The sequence below is a fragment of the Larus michahellis genome, chromosome 6, assembly GCF_964199755.1.
Source record: "Larus michahellis chromosome 6, bLarMic1.1, whole genome shotgun sequence".
Classification (NCBI taxonomy): domain Eukaryota; kingdom Metazoa; phylum Chordata; class Aves; order Charadriiformes; family Laridae; genus Larus; species Larus michahellis.
Genome location: NC_133901.1, coordinates 2,242,020 through 2,269,970, shown reverse-complemented (window position 1 = coordinate 2,269,970; position 27,951 = coordinate 2,242,020). Strand labels below are relative to the sequence as shown.

The window sequence follows — 27,951 nt, the reverse complement described above, 5'->3', positions numbered from 1 at the left end:
CCCCTCCCGCGGCGGCTCCGGCAGCGGGGCGGAAGCGGAAGTGATGTCCGCCCCCGTCCCGGCGGCGGCGGCGGCGGGCCCGGAGGAGGTGGCGGTGGGGAGGGCCCCGCCAGCGGCGCGGCGGTTGCCGGGTAACGGCGGAACGGTCCGGGGCTCCGTGAGGGAGCGGGAGCGAGCAGGGCCGCCCGCTGGCCCCTCGCCCTGCCCGGGGGCGCTGCGGGCCCGGCCGCGCTCGGCCGAGGGGACAGCGCTGACCTCCAGGCGGGGGGACGTTGAGAGCCGCCGTCCGTGAGGGGAAGGGAAGGCCTCGTGTGGGGAGAACGGGCCGCACACAGTCGGTTTAAACCCCTCGTCAGCCGCTGTCGGCGCCTGTGGCGAGGGGAAGAGAGAAGAGTTCGTCAGGGTGATCGAAGCAGTATAAAGTAAGCTTACGGGTACTCACGGTGGTGTGAGGTGTTGGTTTTGTTGGGGCTTTTTTTTTTTTTTTTTTTCTTCAAACGACCGGGTGAGAAATGTGTGACTTTTCATGAAATTGGTTGGGTGTTCTGGTCACTTTTATGTAATTTTCCTTTCAGTTGCATAATGGCAGAAGCTACCGTCTCCCCACTGAAGCACTTTGTGCTGGCTAAAAAGACAATCACTGCCATCTTCGACCAGCTGCTGGACTATGTCACTGAAGGAGCAACTTTTGTGGAAGGTCAGCTTTCACCTTAAACACACAGGCCTTGTCCGTTGCTTTGAATATGTTTTACAGCAATATACATTGTATCAGTATGTTGTTTGTGTAAACGTGCCTCCAGAAATAGCCATGCTTTTTATTTGACATTGATTTTTTCAAGTTAGGCTAGCAGGAATGCCTAGGATGGTTACACATATGAAAAGCTGATTGCATCGCTTGGGCTGGCAGCCTGGCCATCTTTCCATGAGCCTGAAATCTTAACCACTCCAGTCTTTGAAGTCCTGTTGTGGTTTCCTTTACACTGAAGAAGGGACAAACAGGTTCTCTCATTATTCAGTAGAAAAGTAGATCAACGTGGTGTAATGCAGAGAACCACTGGTTACACCCTCAGAAGTTCTAGCAACGTGGAGGCACAAGTGTTGCCACATGGGGTTGGTTGCTCATCACCCCGGTGAGCTCTGCAGGGAGAAGACAGCCCAGCCTCGCTGGTACATCCATGAGAGGTCCCGGTTCTCCTTTCTGAAGGAGGCAGGTGTCGCAGAGAGTGGGGCAAATCAGCACTGCAGGCTGTGGTCACAGGCTTATTGAATCCAGCAGCTAGATCGTTGATTAATCTGAAGTGATTTATGTCATGATTTCACAAGTGCCTGTGGTGGAGCTGTCAAATGACAAGGGCTAATATCAGTGTCTGTAGTGGGGTTTTGTTCGTTTTGTTTTCTTACTGCTGTATAATTGAAATTTATGCAGGTCTTTGTTGGCGTGTGAAGTGCTGACAATCTGTATTTTATATCCTGGAGCGTGTACTTTGTACATGACTGCTTTTATGTTACTCTTTTTCTATGTATAGCAACGTACAGGAACCCAGAGCTTGAACATGTAGCAACAGAAGACGAACTAGCAAAAATACAGGCATATAAAAATAAGTTAGCAGTCATCGGTGAGGTGCTTTCACGGAGACACATGAAAGTGGCATTTTTTGGCAGGTAATAAACAGAATTACCAGAACTTAATTTGATTTTTTTTTTTTTTGCAGGGCTTAGTCTCCTTATTTCTAATTTAAATGTACTGGAATTAGTGCTTCATTGTATAATTGTTGTTTGAAATACAATACGTATAACCATGTTCATTTTTCTCTAATTGATGCTGATGGTTTCTTTGATACCATCTTGCTTTGTGACTGTAGATTAATTATGCACGTCTTGTTACATGTTTTTTCATTGATAAACTTTGTAAAATAATTATCCTCTGTAGATCCATTATTTGATTTGGGAAGGAGTTTGTTATCGTCTTCTCCAGAAAGGCTTTTCTTTTTTTAAGGTGGTGGGTTTGTTTGTTTAATATCTTTGTTTTACTGGACTGTTACTGTTGCAAACTTTTGTTTGTGTTTGATCACAAGTACTGAAAAACTAAACTTTGATCCGCTTGTGTTTTGACTATGAGTAGCTAAAAGAAAATAGACAGAGACAGTTGCCTTACCACTTCCAATAAATGTCTGCCTTCCAAACGTTGTGCCATTCTGTTCCTGTAAAATTTGGAGGGTGTAGAAAGATGATAAAAATATGCCTTACCAAATGAGAAGTCAGATATAAGAGAGTGAAGTCCTTCTAAAAGACTACAGTTCTGGTGCTTTCAAATGCTTTTATGTTACTAGCTAGTCTGAGGTCTCTTAGTTCACTTTGCTTCAGGAAGATTGACTTTTCTGTGCTTAAATTCAAGCATGTGGTTACATAGTTTTTTTCTGGCGCATGAATGTTAATGTTTTAGTTCTAAAAATTCTGTGATAGTACTGGAAAAAATGTGTACAACCGTGGTCTTACCTTTACTTTGCTAAAAATAGTTACGCTATTTAAAAAAAAAAAAGCAACAAGAAAAGTATGTGGGATAAAGAAATGATTTATATCTCAGCCTTGATATTTGACAAAGCTAGAAGTTGAATACATTTACAAGCTGTGATATGTGATAAAAGTTGCTTTTGCAAAGGGCAGAGGTTCAGAGCAGGAAAAAGAGAATTAAAGTCTCCCTTTGGCATTTTGAATAAATTTGTAAATTGTTGTACAGTGAGCACTGAGCTTTTCTGGAAGTAGCAGTTAAAAAATGAGTTACAGTCTATGTAACTTCATACTGTTGTGTAATATTTAAACCTCAAATCTTTATGGGTGAGGGGTAGAGCGTTAGTGTGAAGTAGGACATTACTGAGAACATCAAGTTCTTGCAGAATCTTGAGTGGGTGAACAGTTCCATTAAATCAACAGGGTTTTGGTTAATTTAGCTACCTCTTCCTTCTGAAATAAGGACAAGATTAAGTTCCCTTATTAAAGACAGCATTCGCATTATAAGGGTTATGCACAAGAAATAAATTTGAGAGGTTTTTTTGTACATTGTTTCACATCTTACTGTAGGAATCTTCATTCAGTTGAGATTATCATCTAGTAAATTGTTCTGAGTTGTCATTGCTGGCTGTGATGAGAATTCCCAGACAGCAATGCTTTGAAATGTATCTGAAGGTATAAGTACAGCGATGCTCCTTTTATACCTCATCTCGTGCTTAGAAGACTGTCAGAAGCAGCATTTCCTTCCTGACTGCTAAAGAAAAGATGTTTCTCTGAAGACAGTAATTTACCGAGGTGATAATTTCACAAACATTTTAAGGACTTGATTACCACTGTGGAGGGTAGTCCTTCCCTGCCCCTGTCATGCAGCTTTCTCATGTCTTCCTCTGGCATCCCTGGAATTCCTTTAGATTTGCTGTGAGCAGGATTGTGGAATTTTGGTCTGAACAGAACGTAATCCTGCCCAAAGTGTTACGTACATTTTCAAGTGGTTCCTTTCCGCAGGAATGCTAGGGCCGGCACAAAGAACAGAGCAGGCTGCTGCCCCCTGATGTGGGACCGTGTGCTGAGATTTAGCAATTGCTTTAAGTTGATCTAAGGCATCTTTTTGTGCCAGATGCTTTTCTCGGTGTAGCAAAGTTGAGCCAGTATCTTTTCAAATTTCTTACACGGATTGAGGTATACCAGCTAAATCATACTTGCCAGTACAGGTTGGGCTTGTTGAGCCAGTATGTGTTATGCAAATGAAAATTGGTTTTCTTGGTTGCATAGGCAATGTTGATACCAAGAAAGATTTTTGGAATTGCTATTCAGATGAACTTTTCCTGCGCTCACTGTTCTTTTCTGTCAAGCTGTGCTGTACTGGCTTGAAGCTCTGTCACCCAAAGCAGCTTGCAGTATGTGGGTCTGATGCAATGAAATGGGGGTGCGTTCAGTTCAAGACAAAGGTATTTGTGATGCTGCTGTGCTGTGCTGTGCTCAGAGTGCTTTTATCTTTTTCCCCTCTAGAACAAGCAGCGGGAAGAGTTCGGTCATTAATGCAATGCTGTGGGATAAGGTACTTCCTAGTGGCATTGGCCACACGACTAACTGCTTTCTCAGTGTGGAGGGGACAGACGGAGATAAGGCTTATCTTATGACAGAAGGATCTGAGGAAAAGAAGAGTGTCAAGGTACAGTATAAGGCCAACTCGTTCTGCATTTTTAAGTTCTTGGGAGGGAATAACTAACAAACTAAAATTGTCTACTTCACAATTTTTCCTGGATATTTCAGAGAAACAACAAATGTGTGTCTGATTGTAGCGTAGCATATGTTGAGTGATCGATTTTTATGGGACTGAGGGTAAGTTCTGTTACTTGTTGAAGATTTGGAATGTGCTTCTCATTTGGCTTTACGGTGCTTAGCTTATTTAGCTGCCCACATTGATATGTTCTTTAGATGCTGGTGAGTCTAAGAGGTTAAAAAAATAATAAATCACAGGTATTCACTAGAAGGAAGCGTGAACTCTATTAATTCTGTTTAAGATAGATCCTGTCCAGGTTTCCTTGAGAACCAAATTAGACTGGCCTGCAGACTTGTTTGTGGTGTGTATTCATGTTTGTCTTCTCTTTACAGACAGTAAATCAGCTTGCTCATGCGCTTCACATGGATAAAGATTTGAAAGCTGGCTGTCTTGTCCATGTCTTTTGGCCCAAGTCAAAGTGTGCCCTGCTGAGAGATGATTTGGTTTTAGTGGACAGGTATGTTTTCTGTTTTAGTAAATGTTTTCTTAAATAAATTAGCCATTATAATTCCTATAAAAGAGAATCATTTACTGATTGATTGTGTCATGGTTGTTAGGTTGCAAAATTATTGGAAGGCTTTTTTTTTTTTGAGAGAGAGAGAGTACGGAGTTTGTTCTTTTGTGTGTAGTGCTGCTTGTCATCACCCCAGTGAGTTTGGCCTTGTAACAGTTGGAACAAACAAGTGTCTTGTGACTGAGCTGAATAAGGGGCTACCTTTTGGCTGAGGCTACTTCTACCTTTAAAAAAAAATCAGTATGGAAGCGTGAATAGAGTTGTTCCAGCAGAAACCTTTGGCCCATTTCCTGTTTTTAAACACTTCAGGCTGATCATGGGAAGTGTAAGCAATCTGAACTTCATTTTTAAAAGCTTCTGATAAGAGTTGCAGTGCCTACATATCAAAGTAATGCATGACCTCGAAACATAACTGTGACTGTGTTGGCTGTGTGTGCTTAGGTCTTGTGCTAATATTTCCTACAGTTTGTGTATTCAAAGAATTCTGAAAGCTGTTGCTTTGTCTATGTCAAATGCCCGTATTCCTGACCATTTCGAGGTATGACCTGGTAATACTTTTTCAGACTGTTAGGCGATCTGTACCTCATGAGAATCAACATCCATTAATGGAGTGATTAATTTGTATAGAGTGATTCACTCGCCTATGAGTGAATTTGTAAGTATGATTTCTTCATATCCAGCAAAATAACATCCAGAGTGTATTCTGATAAACTGTAGCGCTTTTTTTGGCATCTCTAATTTTTCACCTTTGAAATTACTGGGAGTTTGTCATTATTTTCTTAGGTGCAAGCTCAGGTCCTGTGTTAGTCGTAGAGAAAGTCAGCCCGACTGGCGCAGGGAGCTGGTTTGCTTGATGCACTTCTGAGCTTATGCATAGCTCAAGGATGCTGGAAGCCTGGAAGGGATCCTTGCATAGATGTGATATAAGGCATGATTTGATCTGCACAGTCTTGGTTGCTAAAGGTGAAGCATAAAGGGGGGGAAAAACCAAAACCAGCCTGAAATCTGAGAGAACAGGTACTTGTAGGAGAAAATAATCTTTTTACTGTTAAAGAGAGGAAATTTGAACTAGCAATAATTGAGGTGTTGCAAATATGACCTAATGCCCATATTCCACTTATTTTTTAAAAACTGACAGCACTGTAGTTTTAACTTCATTTTAATTTCTTATTATATCTATGCCAAGTTTGCATAATGTATCACTTTAAAGTGGGCCTCTATTAATGGAAAAAATATTTTATGAACAACTGTACTTTTCTGATTAAAATCTAAAACTTGGGATACAGGGAGAGAGATCATTTTGTGAGACTGCCTGGATTTCTGACGAGCTGCCTGTCGCTTCCATTGGCTATTATGCCCTGCATATTTATTCCTTAGAAACAGCATTTTGGAATGAGTAAATGGTCCAATGAGTGACTGATAAATGTGAACTGGTAATTGGCTTTTGCTATGTTTGCATTAAGCTTGAGGTAAGCATCAGTCTAAAGATACAGAGCTTTGTATCTTCTTACAAGGCCCTTAGGCAATCCTACTCTATTTTTATCAGTTTCTAAAAATCAAATACTCCTTTGCTGTGTAAATACGAGTTTGTTTTTTTTATTCTCAACAGCCCTGGCACAGATGTCACTACAGAACTGGACAGCTGGATTGACAAATTCTGTTTAGATGCTGACGTGTTTGTCTTGGTTGCCAATTCTGAATCGACTCTCATGAACACGGTATGATGTGCAATGGTTTTACGTTACTTCTTCATTTAAATACTCAGCAGTTCCATAACTGAAATGGCTTCTGTTAGACCTTCACTGAAGCTCCCATGAATCATTGCACTTAGACCTTGTGAACAGGATTTGGGGGTGGGAGGCAAGAAGCAACGTATATCCCTCACTAGGGAAGGGAGAACCAAGCTTCTTACCAGCTTTGCTTACTCTGACTTGAGCATCACGTTTGTCCTTTCTATCTGAGTTTCTTTTTGATACGTGGTTGATGTATGTCATGGTTTTGGCCGGATTGGCCAAGGAGAACGACAGATGGCCCTTCCTCCCTCTCCCTCCTCAGAGAGAAGAGGGAGAGATAAGGAGATTTATGAGTTTAGAAAAAGAACTAAACTACTTTAATGAAAATAATAATAAATAAGAAATAGTAAATAGTAATAGAATAATAAAAATTAAAGAAAAAAAATTATACAATATATACAAAACCATATCCAGCTGCCAGGATGACGATTGCATCACCAGCAGACATAGGAGAAGTCCCAGACTGGAGTCAGCGACGGACAGGAGCTGAATTCCAGAACTAGAGTCAGGAATGCTCAGATCAGGATCAAAGGCAGACGAACAGACAGGGTCCTTCTCAGATGTCGGCCATTGAAGAAAAAAACCAAACAAAACAAACGAGCCAGAGCCCCCTTTGCCCCTTTGATCCCTCAGCTTTTATACTGACCGTGATGCAGATGGGATGAAATACCCTTTTGGCCAGTTTTGGGTCACCTGTCCCGTCTGCTCCTCCCTACGGGTGGGACCCCTCTACGCTTCTCCGCTTCCGACCCTCTAACGGGGCAGAACAGCGAAGTTAGCTGACCTTGGTTGTCGTAGCAATAAGTGTAAGCAAGAGCCTTTGCGCATACCGTTCCTTGGTATAATCAAGTCTTATCACTCTGAGAGTGAACAGTGTCTGAAAAATATGCTGTTAATTTCAGACTTTAGTCAGTTAGAAGAGGCCCGGCTAAAAAGTAAAATTACAAATCAGAAAATTGGTTCTGTTTTACCTCAAACCAGGACATTCCACCCCTTATTCCATACCATTTGTGTCATGCTCAGATTACTGTCACTTCTTTTCCATCAAATATATACATATATATAGATATGTAGATCTCTCACTTATGATTTTATCTTTATACACTCAAGTTCATTAAGTTCATTTAGTTCATAATTGCAGGTTTTCATCTATCATAGCAGACTCTCAGGGCAGAAAAGATGATGTAAACTTCATTGTGGTCCATGTCCACAGGTAGCATGTCCATCCTGAAGAGTTTGCTGGAGACCACTTGATGAAGCTAGCTCAGGTCTCATCACCACTACGTTATCCTGAAAAACACTTCTAGAACACTGTTAGTATTATATAACAATTAACATCATACAGCTCAGAGTTGAGTATTTTCACCAAGGGTTAAATTTCCTTGAGCTACACGCTGAATTTCTCCATTCTCCATCATCACCCACCGAGTACATCCAGGTCCTTGAGCAAAAACAGTCCCACGAATGGGTTTGCCTTTGCCTTAAGTAGGAGAAACCCAAACAGCTTTCCCCAGCATATTCCTGTCATGCACCACAGGGACCTTATCCCCTTCTGTATTATGTAAAAGGTCTGATTGAGCAGGACCAGCTCAACCGATGGATCCCCTGGTGTTAAATAACCAGGTAGCTTGTGCTAAATGCTGGTCCCAAATTTTAAAAGTTCCACCCCCCATTAATTTCAGGGTGGTTTTTAATAGTCCATTGTATCGCTCAATTTTCCCAGAAGCTGTTGCATGGTAGGGGATATGATATATCCGCTCAATACCATGTTCTTTTGCCCAAGCACTTATAAGATTATTTTTGAAATGAGTCCCGTTGTCTGATTCAATTCTTTCTGGAGTACCATGTCGCCACAAGACTTGCCTTTCAAGGCCCAGGATGGTATTCCGGGCAGTAGCATGGGGTATGGCATAGGTTCCCAACCATCCGGTGCTTGCTTCCACCATTGTAAGTACGTAACGCTTACCCTGACGTGTTTGAGGGAGTGTGATATAGTCAATTTGCCAAGCCTCCCCATGCTTATATTTTAGCCATCGTCCCCCATACCACAAAGGTGTTTTAACCTTTTAGCTTGTTTGATTTCGGCACATGTTTCACAGTCATGGATAACCTGCATAATAGCGTCCATAGTTAAATCCACCCCTTGGTCACGAGCCCATTTGTATGTTGCATCCCTTCCTTGATGACCTGAAGTATCATGGGCCCACCGAGCTAAGAATAGTTCACCTTTATGTTCCCAGTCCAAATCTGTCTGGAAAATCTTAGCAGCCTGATCCACTTGCTGAGTGTTTTGATGTTCCTCAGTGGCTCGACTCATGGGTACATGGGCATCTACATGACGTACCTTTACGACTAGTTTCCCTAGCCGCTCAGCAATGTCTTGCCACAATTCAGCAGCCCAGATGGGTTTACCTCTGCGCTGCCAGTTGCTCTGCTTCCACTGCTTTAGCCATCCCCACGGCATTTGCCACCATCCATGAGTCAGTATAGAGATAGAGTATTGGCCACTTTTCTCGTTCAGCAATGTCTAAGGCCAGCTGGATGGCTTTTACCTTTGCAAATTGACTCGATTCACCTTCTCCTTCAGTTGCTTCTGCAACTCGTCGTGTAGGACTCCATACAGCAGCTTTCCACTTTCTGTGTTTCCCTACAATACGAAAAGATCCATCAGTGACCAGAACATATTGTTTCTTGTTATCTGAGAGTTCATTATATGGTGGGGCCTCCTCAGCACGTGTTACCACCTCCTCAGGTGGCATTGTGAAGTCTTTGTCTTCAGGCTAGTTTGTGATCACTTCTACGATCCCTGGACGATTCGGGTTTCCTGTTCAAACTCGCGGAGTGATTAAGGCAACCCACTTACTCCAGGTAGCATCGGTGGCATGATGAGTAGAAGGAACTTTACCCTTGAACATCCAGCCCAGCACTGGTAGTCGGGGTGCTAACAGGAGCTGTGTTTCAGTACCAATTACCTCTGAAGCAGCTCTAACTCCTTCATATGCTGCCAATATTTCTTTCTCAGTTGGAGTATAGTTGGCTTCAGATCCTCTGTATCCCCGACTCCAAAATCCCAGGGGTCCACCTCAAGTCTCCCCTGGTGCTTTCTGCCAGAGGCTCCAGGTAGGCCCATTGTCTCTGGCTGCAGTATAGAGCACATTTTTAATGTCCTGTCCTGTTTGGACTGGTCCAAGTGCTACTGCATGCACAATCTCTTGTTTAATTTGCTCAAAGGCTTGTCGTTGCTCAGGACCCCACGTAAACTCATTTTTCTTTCGAGTCACTTCATAAAGAGGTTTCACAATCTGACTATAGCCTGGAATATGCAGTCTCCAGAAACCCACAGCGCCTAAGAAGGCTTGTGTTTCCTTTTTGTTAGTAGGTGGGGACATAGATGTTATTTTTTAGTCACATCCATTGGGATCTGATGACGCCCATCTTGCCATTTGATTCCTAAGAACTGGATCTCTCGTGCAGGTCCCTTGACCTTTCCTCTTTTTACGGCAAAACCTGCTTCCAAAAGAATCTTGATTATTTTCTTACCTTTCTTGAAAACTTCTTCTGCTGTATTACCCCACACAATGATGTCATCAATGTACTGCAGATGTTCTGGAGCTCCACCCTTCTCCAGTGCAGTCTGGATCAGCCCATGGCAAATGGTAGGGCTGTGTTTCCACCCCTGGGGCAGTCGATTCCAGGCGTACTGGACACCCCTCCAGGTGAAAGCAAACTGTGGCCTGCACTCTGTTGCTAAAGGAATAGAGAAAAATGCATTCGCAATGTCAATTGTAGCATAGCACTGGGCTGCCTTGGACTCCAGTTCATACTGCAGTTCTGGCATGTCTGGCACAGCAGCACTCAGTGGCGGTGTGACTTCATTCAGGCCACGATAGTCTACTGTTAGCTGCCACGCTCCATCAGACTTTCTGGCCAAAACCACGACATGTAGTGCTTGTCTCGCTTTATGGTTTGTCAATATTTGTCAGCTGAAGACACTTGTATTATCAAAGAAATAAATTACAGAGTATTTCATATCCAGAAGTTCAGTAAAATACACGAAGTAGGTGAAGGAAGTTGAATTTCTGTCTTCTTCCTCGTGTGTTCTTGTCTCAGAAGAGGGTGAATTCCCTTGGTACACCTTGTGTTGAGGATAAGTGCTACAGGTTGCAGTCACTGGACTGTGTTTCTTCTTCTGAAGATGCTAACGATAAGCATTCATCTTGCATGGTTCTGTGCAACATGGAGAGCTGAAAATGTTTTATCACCTTTATTCTATAAAGCCTTCTTTTGAAGGCTTTATAGACTAAAAGAGAGGAGAAGAGAAGACTTCTGTGTGGCTTGCAGCCTGTATATCATATGACTCGTAAAAGGAAAGCATCCAAGGTGGCCAAAGAAGCTGTTGTCATACTCAAAATGCAAGACCACAGATTTGCTTTAATTATGTAGTGATCCCCGGTTTTGACTAAACTAAGTATTGTGAATGCTGACAATATCAATATAAGGTTTCTAAGTTATTGGAAGTGGGACTTCCGGAATGTAATATAATGCTACTAAGAAATCTCTTGAAGACTTTTATTAAGCCTACTGTAGACAAATAAAAGGCTCTGATAGTTCTGAGCATAGTTCTGACATCCAGTGTCTGAACTTTCTAATTATTGAGGCAATTTAATACAATAAAGAACTGAATGTGCAAAGATAGTATTTCCGTGCATTGTACCAAATTAGAATAGTTTGGTAGAAATCTGAGAAGAACATAAAATGAGTTTAAAAACATTACATTCCGTCTTCTGAGACGAATCCACAAAGACTCAAATACAAAAGACACATGATTTTAAAGGAAAGAAGATTCTGACACCATCCAAGGGAAAGAGAGGATTTGGCACAACTGTGGTTTTATCTTCTCCATTATCTCACGTGAAGGGTGCTTTTTGGCTTTTTGTGTGCAGGGAGTTGAGAAATTGTTCAGATGATGTATATACTATAGTTGGTTTGATTTTATTATTTTTTTTTATTAAAAAAAGGAAGATGAAAAAAAGATTGGGTGTTAGTGAACACCTCATTACCATCTAGAAACATGGAAATGATAAGGAACTGCCTGCCAGATTTCAGTTTGGTGTAATGAAGTACAGAGAAAAGGCCAAATTTGATTTGATTCTGTCATTTGCTCAGGAGAAATGAACCATTAAAAACAATCTGACCAAGACAGAAAATATGCAGGAAAGACGTATAGGCAGTACTGGAAGATTCTCCTAATTTTGAGTTTATTTGATCCTTAACACCCAGTGGTAGAAGTGCTACTCTGCTTTTCAATGTGATTTTTGGGCAGTCTTTTTTCCTTGTTGGGCACGGCTGAAAGCTGCTAAATAGAAATAGGTTAGTCTTGCAAGTTGTTTGAAGCATTAAAGTCTTGCTGAGTTTTTTTGGTTGCCATGCCTATAAATCCTCACTTAACACTGAGCACCTTGTAATTACTGGAATCTGGGAACAGCCAGTGTCCAGGGTGTATACTGGAGGAAAGGGAGGCAGATCTTAGCTGTGATTGAGGCTTTGGCTCACTAAACAGCGCCCTTACTCTTTCTTCTTTTTAATTTTTTCATCCTGGTAGACACTAATGAAGTCTCCTTTAACAATTATGTAACCGCTCGAAAGCCTTTGTATTTTGCTTTGCATTGTGGCAATTGGTAATTTCTTTCTTCATCTACACAAGTTTATCCTTCAGGTAAAGCACAGGATAACTATGTTCTCATCCTCTTTAGGAATTATTTTTACCGTAAGAGGTTTGAGAATATTTGGCAGCTGCTACGTAACCACAGGTTTTTTGCATGAACGTGATTTTTCCAATATTCCCTCATGAATTCTCTTCAGATAAAGTTATTGTCTCTGCAACAGTAATCTCGTTTACGCAGACATTAGTCTCTGTCAGTCAGGGGTCAGGTGTCTCCAGTGTTGTGCCCAGAATACGTGGTCGTGTCCTGCTGCGGATTCAAATAGCTTATGGCAGTGCAGAGGTCTCTTCTGTTTCAGCTGTGCCGAGGGGGGGATTCACTCCATCGCCACTTACCCATTATAACTATGGAAATAGCAATGATGGGTGGTAGGTGCGGGCAAGGGACCCAAATATGTTTTCAGATACCTGCATGTCTTGTTTTTAAAGTGAAAACGTTCAGCAATGGCTTTTATCCTGTGTCTCAAGCCATAGATCCTCATATATGAAATACAACTTGTCTGTAGTTCAAGCTGATGTTGGCTAGTTGAAGAATATAGTCAGAGAGTGTTTTTCTGGATATAGAAACCAGATCTGTTAGGGTGGACAGGAGCATGTTGGTAGCTCAAATTTAATAGAGGGCTAGGAGTATTAAAGGAGATTAAGTGTTGTGATAGTAAGGGTGAAAGAAGGAGGAAAAAACCCACAATGAATGATGCGATACATTTATAGAAAAATAGACTTTCTTTTCCAGTGTTTTCTAAACTATTTGTTCTGGAAGTTTTCTTAATTTGTATTTGTACCTATTTTTAGAGAAGCTTGCAGTATCTTTGACTTTCAGCATTGGCATCAAGTTTAAGTCATTTGATGACTACTGAACCATCACAAGCCTTTTTGTGTTGGGTATCTATGGTTTTTAATGCTAATGAATTCTTTTTAATAGGAAACGTTTTTAAAAGCTGCTTCAACTTTAGAATTTGTTACAGAAGAATGTGTGAGTCTGGTTTGGATGTCAGGGGAATTTTGTGTTTGTGCTTTAATTCTTAGGAAAAACATTTTTTCCATAAAGTGAATGAACGACTTTCCAAGCCAAACATCTTCATCTTGAATAATAGATGGGATGCCTCCGCATCAGAACCAGAATATATGGAAGATGTAAGTGACTTGATGGCTCTTATTTGGGTTGACGTTTAACAAAATAAAATAAAATATATACACATATATATATATAAAGGAAGGACCTGCACATGCATAAAAGCATGCCAAATTTCCTAGGTAATACAGTTATTAATATGAAAACACCAGCTTTGTCGTATTAATAAAAGGATAAGTTATTTGGTCAGAAAATTAAGATAACTTACTCCTTGTTCAGAGCAAAAAGCAACCTGCAAATCAGACTACAATGTATGCATGCTGTTTCTGACTCTGATGTTCTGAATTGATGACGGCTCAATTTTTGCTTTTTTCTCATGAGGTTTTTACCTTTTCCTTAGGTGCGCAGGCAGCACATGGAGCGCTGTCTGACTTTTCTAGTTGATGAGCTCAAAGTTATTGATCCTGTAGAAGCCAGGAATCGCATCTTTTTTGTTTCAGCAAAAGAAGTTCTGAGTGCCAGGAGACAGAAGGCCCAAGGAATGCCAGAGGGTGGTGTGTAGGAACTCTTGCTTTTCCTCAAACACAGAAAAATATCATAAAACCTGATAAACAAAAATATTTAAGATACAGTCACTGCTATGAGGTATTGCTCTCTCCCTTATGGTCTGGTGTGTTTCACAGGTGGAGCACTTGCTGAAGGATTTCAAACAAGATTCCAGGAATTTCAACATTTTGAGCAGATATTTGAGGTATTTATGATGGGCTTTTTAGACTGCCTGTTTTTTAATGCAAAGGTAGCTTTTGCTTATGCTTAGCTTAATTTTACTGAACATAATCTATGTGAAGAAGTGGAGGAGTGTGAGGTATTCAAACCGTCTGCAGCTTCGCCTTATCTGAGGGCTCTGTTCATCTGTTCTCACCTTGAATAGCAGATAGTTGTTAGAAGTAACTATTGGTCAGTGAGGAAAGGCACCAAAACTGGACTCTGAGCTCATGTTTTGAGGTCTCAATACCAATATAGTCTATGTAAAAAGAGATGATGCTCTTAGAAAGGAACGTATCACTGATAACCATGAGCTGGTGAAATATTTGCTGTATAGTAAGACTTATTTTATCTGAAGTCGTAGCTTTGTAATTAAACATTGTAATTGAGGACACAAACAGTAAGAAATTCCGTTTCACCAATGTAAATTTGAATATTGACTTGCATTTTTAAAGCCAGAGTTTTTAAATTATCACCATTATCTGCCTCTTAGCTATTGTTGCATCCTTGTTGCTGTACAGAATCCATTCTTCAACCTCAGTTTACCTATACTCATAGTTGGGAGCTTACAGTTTCTTCAGTTGGCTAGGCAGTTGAGTAATTTCTTTGTGATAGGATGCATTTGTCTCGCTGAATTTGATAAATCTAATTAATTAAAGCCATTCTTGGATATCTTTAAGGAGGCATTTTGGATATGCCTTGATGGTGTTGTGTGGTATGTATTGGCATATCTCACGCAACATGAGCCTGAATGTGTGGCTGTAGTTTGTATACAGCAAATGCTCAAGACGGCTCTTGTGTGCCTGAACCAGTAAGTAATTCCTTGTTTAGTATATTAAAAAAGAAAATCAAATGCCAAAATTGCTTGCTTGTCACTAGTTGAAGCCAAACATGAGTTTTTGTTTGTAATTTTTGTCCTTAGAATTATAGTATGAGACTTTCAAGGAGGAAGGAAAAAAAGTGGAAATTAAGCTTGTAGATCAGTTATTGTTCTTTAACATATTTTGCCACGTGCTGTACCCAAAGGTTTTTTGACAAAATTTCTTGTAATTATGGTTCAACACTCAACACTTAGGATATTTCAAGACTAAGATGGACGTATGACTTATTAAATGATGAGATGCTGTGAGAGCTCAGCACATCTGTAAATCGGCTGTCACAGTCTCGAGTTGGCCACCAAAATGAGAAACATCCATCACAAGGTCAAAACCATGGCAAGTTTCTTTGGCAGAAGCAGGGACAAAAACCAATTCTGTGACAGGACTGAATGGCCTTAAAACAACTTTTTTCTTCTTTCACGTTATCTGTTTCATTTGCTGCACACCTTCTGACTCCCGCCAGTGAGAGTGGATTCTGTAATGTTTTTCCCTGCTCCGTCATGTTTCATCCTGAAATCATAATGAGTGGCTTTGAATAGGAGTGTGATCACATCACCTAGAGCATGACAACATCTGCTAAATTAAGATTGCCAAAGCAATTTAAATTTTGAGTGTCTGATGTTGCAGCACATTCAGGTTTTGTGGGCAATTTCCTAAGTTGTAATGGCATTTTATTTGCTTTTGAAGCAAGACTGATACTTAAATGGTTCACCGGGTCTGAAATCTTCAGACCTAATACTCAAATTATTGTCACTTGAGCTGATAAAGCAACTGATGACAATAGAGTGCTGGTGTCAGTTATGTTTACCAGCACTAGGCTATACCAGCTCGTATATTAATGAAGAACATCGTACGTCAGATAGAATTTTCTGTGTTGAGTCTGGGAACAAAATCCTGCTTGATACCATGCTTTATGTACTGCTAGACCAAATTCCGATGCTGTTTTAGCCGTGAGTACAGCCTAATCACTTCTGGCTAAAGTGCTTTGCGTTTACTCTGTTTCCTGACAGAGGAGCTGCAAGTCCCAAGACTCTTGGATTCCACTCCAGTCTGTGAAGGGGGGGGACGAGAGCACAGATGCTTCTGTCTGTCCTTGTCGAATGCGAACCCCTTCTCTGCTCCGGTCTGTCTGTCCTGCCTTTAACTCCTTGTCCCTGTTCAGGTGCCCTGCTCAGACTTCCCAGACATGTCTTGCACTCTTTCAACCAGTTCGCATCTCTAAGCTACCTCATCCCGTCCACGTGTCCTGTGTTCCCATTGGATGTAACTGCTGGTTTTGCTCCTCTTGGATTCTCTAACCCTGCTTTTGTCCTCACTAAAATTGGGTGGCTTCTTCCTCTTTTCCACAAGGACTGAGAGGAGGAACTGTTACTTCTCCAGTACTTCCACATTCCTGATTCTAGTATCAGTTCCCTGATGGGAAAGCCTGTTCATCCCAGGACTGATGTGAGCTCACTGTAGCTAGAATCTTAAAAAAAACCAAAACAAACAAATCTGGAAACCACCCGCCAGTGCTGATTTGTTGTGATATGGGAAAATTTTGGACCATTTTTGTAAGGTTTGTAACTACATTTATGTAGACTTTTGTGTGAGGGCAAAAGGCATTCCAAAAATAGATACAGCATGTTCTTCTGCAAAGCACAGGGTGGTTAAAGTTGCTAAAAGAAAAACTGGTCCAGGCGTTACTAGAAACACATGTAAGTAGTGGTGAAATTAAGGTTTTACAGATTCATGTAGTAGCTTTGAAAAATTACGTTACTATGTATGTCAGCTGTATTACAACAAAATAAAAAAGATATCCAGTCTTAAAGGAAAGGCTTGGATTAGTTGATCAATTCTGAATTTTTATATTGTGGAATGTCAGAAAGTAGTCTGTGTATCTTTCTTCTGCAATTTTACGAGTTACGTAGAAATGCCTTGTGGAAACAGCGGTAGTCCTTAGTCAATATTCTATATAAAACCAAACTCCACTGTTCCTCAGGTTCTAGTGTTTCCCAAGTTTCTTCAAAAAACTGGTAACAGAAATAGTGGGGGGGTGTGTGGAGGAGGGAGGCAGAGCAGAATAGTAATTCTGGCTGTAAATGGGAGCGAATAACACCGCTACTGCAGAGTCCTTCCCCGACACTGCACGGGAATGTAATAAGCCGTGTGCTTAAAGACTGTCTTGCTATACTGGAAGTGCGCTGGAAGGTAACTGGTTTTGTGTACGCAGTTGAAACGTACCTTTTCTCTTCGTTTTGATAAATATTTATAGGATAACAGCAAAACTGCTGCTGTCCCCCTCTTACCTTTCTCAGTTGTTTAACTAACCTTTGTGTTTTTCCTAGTGCTCTAACTTGGATTTTCTGATTGTGTTGTGAGTGACTGTCATCCTTTTATCTACCACATACTAACGTTGGGAAGACTCTTTCCTCTGTGTCCAGTCTAGCTCTTACAATGTGCTGATATTTATGACACTCTGGCCTTTCATTGCTGATTTCTAGATCTGCTTCATCGAGGAACAGGGAATATATTTTACCCATTTTGTTTGTTTTGTTTTCATCTATTATTTTCGGATAGCCGAAATTTGTTATTACAGCGTATGCTAAGCTCATAGGCAAGTCTTTTAAAAGCAACCTAAACCTGTTTGTCCTGTGAAAGGCGCGTCCACAGATAGAGAACGATTTAGAAAACCCCATAGATCTGGCGTGAAGAAGCTCGCTGCTTGCTTTCTCCCCCTCAAACTCAGAAAGTGTTGCTACTTTGTGCTGACTTAGTGCAGGTTGAATTCCAACAGCATTTAATTGGCTGTATAACTCAGGACGTGCAGTTGCTTGAAAAAAGTCAAAAGTCTTAATTAATGGCTTGTCACAACTGATTAGCTTTTGCCCAAATGGAACATTTGTGTATCTTTTCAACCAGGGTCCTGTAATTTATGAATCGCTGTGCAATATTCAAGGTTGTAGATTGGTTAGAAATTGTATCTTTAGAGCATTTTCTACTTACTCATTTAACACTCCAATAATCTACAAATAAGCTAATATTTTAAGGACTACTTAAGAACTTTTTTCTACCCTGTGAGAGAATCCTTGTTTCTTATTCCTAATGTATATTTTGTTCCTGGATGGTCAGTATTGACATAAGCATGTCAGATTTTATTGACAGAACTGCTTCTTGAAACTAAGAATATTTATTGCAAGAAAAAAGACTCAAGCTGGGCAATATTGCCAGCATTCATGTTAGACATAATTCTGAAGAGATAATTTGGAAAACTTTCTGAAGAGCTAGATTTATGTTATGTATTCATCTGAGTTTTCTTTTTTCTTTACACTGTTAATTTATTTTAAAAGAATAAAAACCTATGCACATTACTGTGAGTGAACGTGAAGGTACAGACTTGCTGCTATAGACTCATTTGAGATTTCGGTTCTGTTGCCTTTTAATTTCTATATACTTTCTCCCTCTTTATTTCCCATTTGTTTAAGTTCAGGGTAAAATTAGCAGCATGTGCTTTCTGATAGTGAAATTCCTGAATGTGTTGGCATGGAATTGCAGTAATGTGTTGTGGCTTGGGCCCCTCGCAGGAGTGTATCTCGCAGTCAGCCGTGAAAACCAAGTTTGAACAGCACACTATCAGAGCTAAACAGATAATAGACACTGTGAAAAACATTATGGACGCCATAAACGTAGCAGCAGCAGAGAAAAGGTAGGTTGGTTGGAGGGCTGGTTGGTTTTGGTTTCTCCAGATCCTCTGAGGAGCCATTTCCATGCTGGTGGTTTTCCTGGGTCATTATGGACTTTAAAATTCACTTTTCGTGCTTGGTAAGAAATAGAGAATTTCCCTGGCGTGTCAGTCGTACTACGCTTCACTTGCACTGCTCAGTCTTGTCCTTGGTCTGTGACTTCTGCATTGAGTTCTCGGTTTACTTCGTTATTCTTTGTTCCTGACTTACAGTTACAAAGGCATTCTGTGGGTTTTCAAATCTTTTTTTTTTTTTTTCAAAAATAGTTGAAATTTTAAGGTTTTCTAGCTGTATCCAGCATTTCAGAACTGGTGTTTGAGCCTGCTTTACCTTTTTATTAACAGTAACACTGAGAAAATAAAAGGGAGGATGCAGACACTTTAATTTGCAAGTGGTTAGAATATTGTAAGGGGTGAGAAAGGCGCAAGCTAACGAAGCCTTGGCCTCTGGCCCTTTCCAGATTGTGTCCTTAAATATCTTTATTCTCTCTTCGCTCATGTAATCCTTTTAGTGCTGATGATAGCAGCTCATCTGCTCTGTCTGATAGTTTCACATATTCTTTGAGGTTTGCATACGTATGGTTTTTTTCCTCACTTTTGTTGCTACCTCTTGCCTTTCTCGTACACGGTGAACTTGCTGTCATGTTTAACGCTTTCCATCCGTCTCCTTTCTGTGCCTCTTAATAGTGTGTCTTTATGTTTCAACAGACTCCACTGTGCCTGTCAAACACACTCATCTTCCTGAATATATCAGCTTTTACAAACCGCGTGTTTACATACTAACGTGTCTCACGTTGTCAGATGCTATGAAAACATGCTGTGGAATATTTGAAAATATTCTGATATTCTACTTCTTTCTGTCAGTCCACCTGCCAAATGCTGTGTAGTGACCCCTCTTAATCTGATTCGCTGTTTGATGTTTCTACTGTCCCTTCAAGATATAACTGTTCTAGATGTTAAGCAATTTTTACTTAAATGATAGGTCGAGGACTTCTGAAGAGAGTTGGTGGTGTCAAGGTTAGTTTCTGCTGCCTCCCCTTTGCTTTGCAGGGTCGTCAGACCCATGTCACTGTTCAGGAATAGTTGAGTGGTGCTGGTGAGCAGCAGCGGGATATTTTGATCAGATTTATCCTTTTTTTTTAATTTTTAAATCAGGATAGACTAAGCATTAAAGGCCCCTGATCCCCCCCACCTTTTTTAGTTGTGATTAGGTACAATGGTTATAATTCCAACTCCAAATGCTGGTTTTGTGAATATATCACAACCTAGTAATTTGAGTTCAATCAGTGCAGCTCTTAAATGCACCTGTAAATTTAATAGCTGTATTGCAGTTATTCTGAAGCAGTGCCTCGGCTTTGTTCAGCCAGTGGCACTTTGGATTCTTTTTAGCTGCTCAGTAAACCATCAGCTGGGTGGTCCCTGCCTGGTTACGGGGCTCGGTTCCTTACTGGGAGAATTCCTGCTGGTGACGGTGACTTCCTTTCTGCTGTGCTAGAGTCCGTTCGATGGAAGAGCGAGAAGATCAGAAGGATAGGTTGGACTTTGTGCGAAACCAGCTGAACATTTTGACGGAAGATACAAAGGAAAAAATCAAGCGTGTTACCGAGGAAGTAGAAAGTAAAGTAAGTAATTGCGGTGCGAAAAATCTCCCAGATTCAAGTGTTGTCTCTTCTGTCAGGCAGCTCCTTCAGGTGCCCACCCATCCTCTGAAATACCTTTGAAATGTCTAATGTGTTCCTTTCCCAATATAAAAAAAAAAAGAAAAAAAACCCTAAAATGGCAAATTTTCCTGACTCTGGGGTGATTGACTCATTTATTGTAACAGTTACTGCAGTCTGTTTTCACTCTGGCTGGGAAAGGTGGGAGAAACATTTTATGTGTTTACTGTGTTCTTCCAGGTCTCCTCTGCCATGACCGATGAGATTTGCCGACTTTCCGTTTTAGTTGATGAATTTTATTCAGATTTTCACCCTTCTCCTCAAGTATTGAAGCTCTATAAAATGGTAAGTTTTCTTGCGTGGTTTGAAGCCAGGCTCTTTGTCTTTCCTTTAATGTCTACTTTTGTATTTTCATAATTTGCATAGCATTTTATGTGGCACTTTCTTTAAGCGTTGCAGGATTTTTGCTTCCTGACATACACATATCTCTGTTTACCTCAAACTGGAAAAGGTTGAAAATATTTTGTGCTTTGTTTTTGGAAAGAAATTAATGTTTGTTTCAACTATCTTTTTTTACTGGAGCAGTTACTGAAACTTTAATTCACTGACATCCTGATTTGTAGTTTCCAGTTCTCACTGTGAATAACAGTGCTTGGTGTTTAACATGTATCTGGGCTGTATAACGTAGTTGATTAGCTAAATAGAAATTGATGAGCATATATTCTTGATAAAACTTCAGGAACTGAACAAACACATAGAAGACGGTTTGGGAAAGAACCTGGCTGATCGGTGCTCCAGTGAAGTCAATCAGTCCATGCATCAGTCGCAGCAGGAGATGATTGGTAAGCTGAGGAAGGAGGAATGTTAAGACTTTTTCTTTAGAGCAAAACAATTTAAGAAAACCTGCTTTTAAAAGAATTTTCTTTCTGATCATGATTTAACGTTAACGCCATAAAATGATAAAGGAAAAGCCATCCTAGGTCAAGACTGAGTGTCTGTCCAGCTCAATAGCCTGTCTCTGATGTTAACCAGTAACAGATGCCTGGGGACAAAGATAATGAACCAGGGTAAATATAGTGATCCATTCCCAATGTAGGGACTTCGGAGCCAAGATACTGCATCTGGATTAATGGCTTAAGCAAGGAGTAACGGACCTGTCCTCTGGGAGCTTGTCTAATGCTTTTATAAACCCATTTAAACTCTCGGCTTCCACAGCAGACACATGAAATACACTAATTGTTAGATAATGTTTCTGCAGTATAATCCTCTCCCTAGGTCCCTCCAGATTCTGAGTGTAAGACAGGATGGTTTCAAAAAGTATTTGTGCCCTGCCTTTTTGCTTTTTTTGCTTTTTTTCTTTTGTTTTAATTTTTATTTATAAGTAGTAACTTTATTGCATATCTTTCTCCCTTCTGATCTGTTTCTGGTAATAAGAGATTCAGAGCAAAATCATGGAATTACATGAAGCCTTCTGTCATCTTACGCAATAACGTTGCCTTTTCTGTATGTGGCACCACAGAACGGCTGGATAAACCAACTTTTCCGTAGTCTGTCCTTACCTTTTCACCATTGCTGGAGATCTTTCAGTTAATTTGACCTTTTTTTCCAGCAATTCCTTCTCTATGATTTGATTTTGTGTGACTGTTTTCTTTTATCAGAGAAATAAATTGTCTGCTCTGGTGGGATCAATAATGGGCTAAAATGCCCACTGATTTCCCAAATAAATAAACAAGTCGGTCAGTTTAGATTCTCATAGTTCACAAAGCTGGTCAGCAGAGCAAGGATGCTACTCGTGAATATGCTGTAAAGCTTTTGATGTTAACTCATCTTTACTGTTCTGTTTTATTTCTAGAAAACCTGAAGCCGTTGTTGCCTTCTGGTGCCCAGAATCAGCTCCACTTGCTAATTCCGTGCAGGAGGTTTGACCTTAGCTATGATCTAAACTGTCGTAGTCTGTGTGCAGATTTTCAAGAGGATATCATGTTCCACTTTTCCTTGGGGTGGACTTCGCTTGTGAACCGTTTCTTGGGTCCTAAACAAGCTCAGAGAGTACTGTTGGGACTAGCGGATCCGAATTTACAAGTGAGTGCTGGGTTAGGCTGACATTTTAAGTGCCTTGTTTTACCTTGATGAGAATATATTGATTTTCACGGTATTGTCCTGTACTATTTACATGTTTGCTGCTACTTTCCCCTAGTCCCTTTGTGTGAAATATTTTTGGTGAGGGTTTTTTATTGGATTATATTCAGGGTGAGGATGGAACAAAAAGCCTTTCAGAAACTTTCTGCAGCTGTTACCTGAGTTTTGTTTTCCTTTGGATTGAGCCCTTCGGGTAACCTTTTCATTTGTAACTTTTGGATCCTTACGGCAGAGCCAGTCCTACGTTAGAACCCTTATTCTAACCCAGTCCCCCATTGGGCAAGAAACTGTCAAAACCTCCACTGCTTGTTAGGAGTGGTGTTTAGATTTCTGCGCAGAAAACTTTCCTTTAAGTAAATCAAACCCTGAATATATGAAAATAAAATAAAACCTGTCTGCTTTGTAGTTCCGTAATGCTTTTTACTCAGCCTGCCGTATTCCACTCTTCTAGATCCCTCGTCCTTTAGCTACCACCCCATCCGCTGCCAGCCTTCCCGCCATAACTCCAGAGAACCCATCGCAGGATGATTTTATGGTTCCTTTGGTAATGAGTTTAGCTTCGCTGACATCACGGACCTCTATGAGCATCATCGTTGTTGGCGGAGTGGCAAGTAGTATTAGCAACATGCACTGTACTAGAAATGATGGCAAAGATTGAGCTGGTCTTTCCCGTTTGGGGTGCAACATGAAGCATGTAACGGACTTTATAACACGGGGCTGGATGAGGGTGTGTGGTCCACTGGATACCCGTGGTCAGGGTGCAGGGAGAAAATTAGCCTAGTTACTCTGGGCGCAGTCGGACATATTCTCTGTGCCATATGTCTGTGTTCAGTTTCTGAATTAAAGGATGATTTGATGGTGCCTCATCCAGTTTGGATTTAGCAGGAGCTTTGCTTTCTCCCTCCTCTTTCATTAGGAAGCAGCCAGGCTTCCCGTACTCTCCATGCCACTGGGGTACCAGCTCTTTGAACGTACCTGTATTGCTCTGCAGTAACGATATAGAAATAATACATTTTCTTAAACTAGTCTGGTGAAAGGGCCATGAAGATGATTTAAAGAATGGGTGGAATTAGATTTTATTCTGTAGGGCAATTTACTTAAGCTAATGAAGAATCCTCTTTTTTCAGATTTGGAGAACGGTAGGCTGGAAACTCATCTCTCTTTCCTTAAGTATGTACGGGTTGTTATATCTTTATGAGAGACTAACTTGGACCACTAAAGCAAAAGAGAGAGCCTTTAAACAGCAGTTTGTGAACTATGCTACTGAAAAGCTGCAGATGATCGTCAGCCTCACGAGTGCTAATTGCAGCCATCAGGTGCAACAGTAAGTACCAGACTGGTGTTAATCCACCTAGGTGGAAACTGCGGTGTCCTGGGAGTGGGGACTGGCTGGAGGTGGTGTGGGAAGGCGGCTTTAGTGTCCCTTGGCATTTGTAATGAGGGGGTTTTAAAAGAGTTTGAAATTACCACCTAAAAAGGTCAATACGTACGTTTCTGTGTATGTGCAAGAGTTAGTCTTAAGAGGTAGACTCCGGTTGTCCAGCACCTCGCTATGAAGACGTGGGAGGTGGCTCAGTTCTAGCAGAGGCTGAATCGCTTGGCTTTTAGATTGGCATCGAATCAGCCCCGAGCCAGTTCAATGGTGAGCGTTCGCCTGCCTCCAGGGTTGGTGCGTCTGAGGTCGGGGCAGCCAGTCCTGGCTCTTTTTGTGTGTCTCGTTCCCAAATACGTTTCCACCTGTCTCTGCAAAGTAATGTCTGGGTGATTGTCTCCCTCAGCCTCTCCTCTTGAAACGGTTTGTTTTGATGATTAAATTATTATTTCAGAAACTTAGTCCTGCTAAATGAGACCTCTAACCACCAGGGTGCAGAACTCCTCTCCCGTGTAGCCCAGGGAATACTTTACTAGTACAAAGTTCAGCTTCAGCAGAGGAAAGAGCGTCATCCCCGTGTCCAGCAGCCGTGTGTCTCTGTGAGGACATGGAAGAGCTGGACTCAAACCAATGCTCCGGCGAGGTGAAGTAGAGAGGGGAGACGTCTCCTCTCCCGCGGGAGAGCCTGGTTGCTGGCCCCGGGGTGGTAACTGGGGATTTTTTCGTTTGCGTAAGGAGTCTCGGAACTCAGGTTGGGAGCAGGTGGCTGAGGAGGCAAGAAGGGTCGGGGTCCCAGCACGCCTGGGGCACCCCTGACCCCGCCGAGGCTGGCGTGCCCCGTGAGCAGGGCGCTCGGCGTGGCACGGGGCCGCTCCAGCACGTGGTACCGCCAGAGTCCCCATCTCAGGCTTGTACCTCTTGGTGCTCAATGAAAAACTGCCAGACATGATGTTGGCATAGGCTGAGGTGCGTTTTGTACGTTTAAAGTTTCTGTTTTTAATTTAAAACATAGTAATTCTCCTGCTTTCTGCTATTCTGTACTCCCTTAGCAGCTGGAGACTGATTGCTGTGTTCTACTGCACACTGCAATGCCATCTGTTGTGGTTTGTCGGTTGTCTTTTAATTTCTTTTTTTTTTTTTTCCTGCTTAATTTTTTTTTTTGGTAGCACAGATTTCTGTGAACCATGATTACAGACTTGTTTTCCCTTTAGGGAAATGGCCACTACCTTCGCTCGGCTCTGTCAGCAGGTGGATATTACCCAGAAAAACCTGGAAACAGAAATTGCTAGGCTTTCCAAAGAAATAGATCAGCTGGAGAACATACAGAGCAACTCCAAGCAGCTACGGTGAGTCGGGGTGGGACTGCTCACGAGCAGATTTGGTCAGGTTGGTGCTTGCCGTTGTTTCGGGTTGAAAGGAGGCGGGCAGAGGCGCGGGAGGGTGTGCAGCGGAACCTGTTCTCTTTACTTGTAACTGAGCAGCTCTGGCTAAGTTAAATAAATGTGTGTTTCTACCTAGGTGAATGAGCAAAGCTCCAAAAATATTCTTTCTTAGATCGTCTTTACCTTTGTCTCTACCGTAGGGGAGAGGTGGCTTTCTCAAGAGTATTAACCTCCTGGAGGTAAATTAGGGTGGCAGGTTCCCAAAGAGCCCTCCCCACGGGAGAACGCGAGCGCAGCTGCGCTGGGAGTCACTCAGTGCAGCCTTGGTTTTCTTTTAGGACCAGTCGTAGGTGTTTACAAGGAGAACCCCCCAGGCTGGGGGTTTAGGGCCCGAGGAGCCGCCTCGGCCTTAGTCCCGTGTCCATTCCCCCGGCTGGGGGCTGCCCCTGGGCCTCGGGTTTCTTGTGCCTGGGTTTCAGGAAGAGAGGAATGGAAATTCAAAGCACTGCTGTTGATTCTGCCGCCTTCGCGATGCGACCGCACTGAAGTAAATCCCTTGCTTTTGTTTGTTTTACAGAAATAAAGCCATTCACCTTGAGAATGAACTAGATCGCTTTACAAAACACTTTCTTCAAAAGAGTAAATAAACCATCATTGCTAATTTTCCTGGTGATCCTTTGTAGGACAAAGTAGAAATTTTACAGATTACGCTTCTCCTCTGTGGAGTCACATGAAATGATTTATATTTTAAATGTTACTTTGATTACACTTGTTAATTACTGTAAAACGCGGTTTGGACTGGGACGGTGAATCAAACTGACGAGGTGTGCCACTCTGAGGGTTATGTTTGTTTTGCAGATTTTGAGTTAAAAATTATCTTTTGAACACTAAACTTCCTGGGGCACTTGACAATAAACACCCGACTCCTCATTGTTTTTTGTTAGTGTTTAGCAGTGGCAAGTCTCGCTTCCTGGCATCCAGGAGTCTATGCAGGGAGAGAGAGCTTATCACCGATCACCGTCTCCTCTTTCCAGCTGCTTAGGAATTAGTCAGGGATGGAGGATGCTGCTTTTGTGCGCGTGTCTTTGTTTAGTGAGGGAAGTGTAATGGGGAGAGGACCCTCGACTGGTTTGAAAGCAAATGAAATGCGGTTGGGCAGCAGTTTCTCGTCCTCCCGTGGAAGGGAAAGATGACAGTAAAGGGCAGAGCAGTCACTACTGGAAGGCTCGAGCTTCCCCTCTGGCTACTGCTTTCAGCCAAGCTGGCACCGATGAAGTGAAAAAATAAACTTATTTGCTGGAACAAGCTTGTCAGATTCTCACAGTTGGTGAAGCGGTGAAAGGGTGGTTTGCCCGTGAGCGCGCTGCTGGAGCGCAGGCTGAGCAGAGCTGCTGGCGTGTGCCACCGGCACCAGGCTCAGAAGGTGCCCGACGCCCCCCAGGTGTGGGGCCGCGGGGTGTGGGGCTGGGCCTCGCGCTCCCGCTGCTGGGCTGGTTTGAGCCGTGCGCGGCCCTGAGCGGGCCCTGGGTGCTGCTGCACAGCAGGGTGCCTCCGGCCGAGCCCCGAGGGGTGGTGGAGAGGCTTAACCTTCCCTCGCCTCCGGCATCGCAAAGCCGCTTTTAAAAAAAAAAGTAAAATAAATAAACACTTTTGCTGTTGCCACATGCAGTCATTTAACACCTACTTTTTTTTCTAACTGGACCTTTTAAAAGTAACTTATTTTAAAAGAGAAGGCCTTTTCAGAATATTTATATATTTTTATGGAAGCGTTAACATGACTAAATGAACTATTCAAAACTAAGCTGTGGGGATTTGCTATTTTGCAGTAACTAAATAAGGGCTCTCTCAAATCAATTTAAAAGCTAATGCTAGAGGCAGAGAATTATTTGAAGCTGAAGAAGGCTGTTTTCACCGGGCTGTATCCTGGCGCTCGTGCCTGGCTCCGGGCTGGCTCAGGAGCAGACGCAGAGGGAGGCTCCAGGACCTTGAGGGAAACTGAAATACAAAGGTGAGCCCCAGCCGCCTCCCGCCGGAGCTCGCGCGCGCGTTCATGCTCTTCTTCTGGAGCACGTTTATGGACATTGTATCAAGCTGAAACTCTACTTGCATGTGTTCTGCGGTTATTTATTAAAAAGAAATACTACCCCTTTGCTCTGGTAAGTTATTTGGCAACTCTTGGGTGGGTGGGCAGTTTCCTTGGGGGACATTTTGCCCTTTAAGGTGCAGGCAGAGCAGTGCGGTCACCCTGAGGAGGTAACCAGAAGCAAGAAGTAGTTGGAGGTAGGGAACGGTCACCTTCAGGAGAGGGGACGCCGTCCTTACAGCTCTAATAAAGCACCGGCAACCAACCCCGACTGGTTAAAAGCACTTGTTTATTGGTTACAATATCAACTCATGGCAACATCTTTCACTGAGCCACTGTACAAATACAAAGAAAAAGATCCATCGTGGAAAAAAAAAAAAAGCTATAAACAGAGTTCATAGCAAGTGATTTTTTTTTTCACAGGGAAGTCTTTTTACAACAGCACTGTTAAAGAACAAATGGCACAAGTCCCTGGTTTTTTTAATAGCTTAAATAAAAGCTTTAAGACTGTTTCTGAATACATACACAATCCAAAGGCAGTGCAGAATCACTTCATAATTG

At 42.0% G+C, this 27,951-nt stretch overlaps 1 protein-coding gene across 1 annotated transcript; it reads left to right on the top strand.

The window, feature by feature from the left end:
* The first annotated feature begins 60 nt into the window (after positions 1-60).
* Positions 61-27,457, top strand: MFN1 (mitofusin 1). The gene is made up of 18 exons (XM_074590340.1): positions 61-422; positions 576-697; positions 1,527-1,662; positions 4,018-4,180; positions 4,624-4,748; positions 6,415-6,523; positions 13,347-13,454; positions 13,793-13,946; positions 14,076-14,143; positions 18,599-18,720; positions 20,252-20,378; positions 20,655-20,759; positions 21,154-21,256; positions 22,267-22,496; positions 23,005-23,160; positions 23,681-23,877; positions 25,137-25,271; positions 25,885-27,457. Exons 2-18 carry the CDS (start codon positions 583-585, stop codon positions 25,952-25,954), a joined length of 2,223 nt encoding a protein of 740 aa, XP_074446441.1. The 5' UTR covers positions 61-422; positions 576-582; the 3' UTR covers positions 25,955-27,457.
* Positions 27,458-27,951: the final 494 nt, after the last annotated feature.